This window comes from Photinus pyralis, unplaced genomic scaffold (assembly GCF_008802855.1).
Source record: "Photinus pyralis isolate 1611_PpyrPB1 unplaced genomic scaffold, Ppyr1.3 Ppyr1.4_LG8, whole genome shotgun sequence".
NCBI classification, from domain to species: Eukaryota; Metazoa; Arthropoda; class Insecta; order Coleoptera; family Lampyridae; genus Photinus; species Photinus pyralis.
The window spans coordinates 31,574,815-31,578,348 of record NW_022170819.1 but is presented as its reverse complement, the minus strand read 5'-3'; the positions used below and the strand labels follow the sequence as shown (position 1 = coordinate 31,578,348).

Genomic DNA, 3,534 nt, shown 5'->3' with positions numbered 1-3,534 from the left:
CCTAAATTAGGACTTCTTTTAACGACCGTGGATTTCTGTAACATAAATTCACGAATTGATGCCTCCAGAGTCATACACTTTAGTAATTGTAAAATAAGACAAGGGTTTAACCGTTGAGTGAAGGTTTAACCTTCCTTTGGAAACTGAACAAAGTGTTCTACGTCTTTCTCATCGAAGTTTAGACTGATTAAGATGTAGTCTGAAAGTTTATATTCTCACAAGTTCTGAGTAGTTTTCCAGCGAGTTAACACGAATACTATCATCCATCATGTATCACCTAAAGGGTAGAGTAATAGGTATCCAGATTCCAGAAACGATGTTGTGTGAAACCTGTCATTTAAGCCGTTGCCTCTAGCATGAAACTTACTTGTTCTCTGTATAACTCAGAAGAAAACTTTTATCCGTTTGCCGGTGAACGCTTTGAAGAAACAATAAATCTCGTGCGGTTTAAATTAGGCAAAGGTGACAAGATTCTTCCACGTTTAAAATTAGCAATGGAAAGTCGTGTGTGTAGTTGTTCTAATTTTATCTGAAACGTACGAAAAGTTGCGTTGGCTTATCAAATGGAATTTCGACATTAGGATTGTAGTTCTAAATCACAAAATAAAATCGAAATACTTTCGCGTTTCAGAAATGATTGATGCTTCCGTTTATTTCCGAAACGAGAACAAAAATGGCAAACAAGTTTCCATATTTTATCAGTTTCCCCCGAGTAACTCCAGATTTGCTTTCAATCCAACCGTAATGCGTTTTTTTCGTAATTAATCACGTGGGAATTGTTGATATAGAAAATTTCAGTAAATCAAAACTGAGCTCCATCTGTTTACAGCCGCGGCCAACGAAGTTTGCTAATTTCAGATATACCGCACGCGGTTCTAATTATAAACTCAGTCTAGAAATAATGGATACTTTGCAAGCATCCACGGAATTTCTTAACAATTTACCGGTGAATGACGTGGAAAAATGTGACGAGACCGATTTAAATAAAATTAAAGCCCTAGTTACCCCCGAACAAATACTGAGTGATACCGTTGCGCGAAAACGAAGAACATTATCGAAAAAACACACAAATAGAGTGCGAGAACAAACGCCCGGTAGAGATGTCGTTGAGAACACAAGCAGCGAAGACGAACGAATCGAAAAACCGAAAACTCCCGAACGCCGACGTAAAAAACTGAGCAAAGTCAAAAACGACCCTGATAATCTCGAACCTCGCGAAAGCACCCCGAAGCCAAACGATCAAAAGAAAAACAGCCTAGTAAGTACGACCCAAAATGAGATCTTGGCCTTGCTGAACAAAGCGAAACGCGGACTGAACGCCAAAAAAGAAATCGCCAAGCGCAGCCAGTCCGTACCTTCCCAATTACTCGAGTTTGATGAACTGAACATCGTGACACGAAAATCTTCCTTACGAACCACGAACGATGTACCTAAAGCTCCCATTCGCAAATCTTCATTTCGGAAAACCGCCGACGAGCCCAAACCTGCACATATCGCCGACGAACCTAAGGTAACCAAACGAAAAGTCGCAGACGCGATTCCGAAAAGGAAACCCAGCCCGTCTCCGAAAATAATCGAGATACTCGATCCGAAAACGTCAAAAGTGGTAAAGAAGATCTCGAGAGGGGTCCCAGAGCTTCGTGTTACTCTGAGGGGGTTAATTTGCATTTTTAAATACTTGTCCGTAAGGGAAATTTATAAACTTTATCAAGAGTTTAAGAGGGAGAGGTGGAGAGAGTGGGACAAGATTAGGCGACTACGGAATAAATGCGTATCAGATCTGCTAGCTATTATGATCTTTTGTGGACTCGGTGGAATCATGTTTAAATACGTGGAGGGGGCGTTCGAGAATTTCTACAAGTGCGGGGTTAAAAGAGTGAAGAGGGATTTTATTGACGTGTTGTGGTACCGCAGCCACAACCTACGCGAGGACGAGTGGAAGTCTCTGGCGCGTAGTAAGCTGCGCGTTTTCGAAGAACAGCTGCATGTAGCTCACGAAGCCGGCATGCGAACTTATAGCGGACAGCGATCGTGGAGCTTCCTTAACGGTGTCATCTACTGCTTAACAATCGTGACCACTATCGGTATCCCCTTCCAAATAGTCGCGAAACCTCAACTGACCCAGTATTTTTGTTACAGGTTACGGTCACATGTTCCCTACAACAAACACGGGAATGGCTCTCACAATTGTCTACGCAATCATAGGAATTCCACTATTCCTGATTGCATTGACCGACTTCGGCAAGCTGTTCACCCGTGGCATCAAATTCGTTTGGTCCTTCGTGCGTAGATTGTACTACACTGGAAGCTGCCGAAAAGTACGAAAGACGGCTCATGTGCAGGTGAGGCTCATCTTCATTGCGCACTAATACTATGATATACATTCCTAGGACCTTCTTCAAGGAGCACAAATGGTTTACGACATCGCGAGATTGCGAAAACCTTCAATGTTTGTGTCGGCCCAAGACGCCGAAAATCCGAAGTCGCCTGGAACAGAACATTCGGCAACCCCTACCACGCCAGCCCTTTCACATTTTGAAATCGACGACGAATTCAATCTACCTATATCGGTGGCCATTTTTATATTGGTGCTCTATATTTTCTTGGGCGCGGTTATGTATTGCATTTGGGAGAAGTGGGATTTCTTCGGCTCCTTCTATTTCGTATTCATCTCACTGTCGACGATTGGTTTCGGTGACTATGTGCCGAACGACCCCTTCTGCATGATGGCATCCGTCATTTATTTAGTTTTCGGTTTGGCCCTCATGAGTATGTGCATTAACGTCGTCCAAGTCAAGCTGAGTGACACCTTCTCGGACGCGTCGGCGAAATTAGGTGCTACGATCGGATTAAATGTTAACGAAGAAGATGGTAGCATTGATACGGTAACTCCCGCTCCAATTGAAATTCCAGACGTTCACCAAGACACATCTAAGAATGAAGATCGAGAAGTTGAGGTCAGTAGAAAGAGCGGGAAAAGGGACAAAAGTAGTAAAACTAATGACAGCGAGAACAACGCGGCTGAAAATGAAGTGACTTCTTAATGTTTGTTATTGTCTCAGTTTTTATTGCATTGTGAAACTGTAAATTGTGATTTACTTGTAGTTTAGAATTTTGTTATTGTTGATTTATTTTCGAGAGAACTGTGAAATATATTTGTATAAATCTTTTCCGAATACCTGCTACAATTGTTATTGTATTGTAACATATCTAATGCCAAAGAGAAATCAACAATGAGTGTGAACTTTACGCGCCAAGTCCCAAGGTTGTCAGGTATTCCATCCCAAGTTACGCCACTGGAAAATGTTTTGGCGGGAAGTGCACAATTCAATTGCACACGGTCGGCAAGTAGATGCGCTATGGTTATTTCCTCATGAGTGCTGAAGATTGTAGTGTAGCGGAGATTAGATAATCTACGCACCATTATCATTATTATTATAAGATAGTTCTGAGTGCGTGCGTTTATTCAAGAAACTTGGTTCAAGTTTTTCTTCGTTTTCTTTGTGAATTTATCATGAACATTATTGAGAATAC

The 3,534-nt window shown here is 41.8% G+C and overlaps 1 protein-coding gene across 1 annotated transcript; it reads left to right on the top strand.

The window, feature by feature from the left end:
- Window positions 1–875: 875 nt before the first annotated feature.
- LOC116179330 lies at window positions 876–3,169 on the top strand. Its single transcript, XM_031499105.1, has 3 exons — window positions 876–2,084; window positions 2,140–2,342; window positions 2,391–3,169. The coding sequence occupies exons 1-3, from the start codon at window positions 902–904 to the stop codon at window positions 3,042–3,044; spliced, it is 2,040 nt and encodes a 679-aa protein (XP_031354965.1). The 5' UTR covers window positions 876–901; the 3' UTR covers window positions 3,045–3,169.
- Window positions 3,170–3,534: the final 365 nt, after the last annotated feature.

What these genes read in the sequence shown, in the direction of transcription:
- LOC116179330 (XM_031499105.1), top strand. Translation starts at nt 902, where the DNA reads ATGGATACTTTGCAAGCATCCACGGAATTTCTTAACAATTTACCGGTG. An exon ending in AACAATCGTGACCACTATCG is followed by an intron (nt 2,085 to 2,139) that starts GTATCCCCTTCC and finishes TTTTTGTTACAG; the next exon opens with GTTACGGTCACATGTTCCCT. An exon ending in GAAAGACGGCTCATGTGCAG is followed by an intron (nt 2,343 to 2,390) that starts GTGAGGCTCATC and finishes ATACATTCCTAG; the next exon opens with GACCTTCTTCAAGGAGCACA.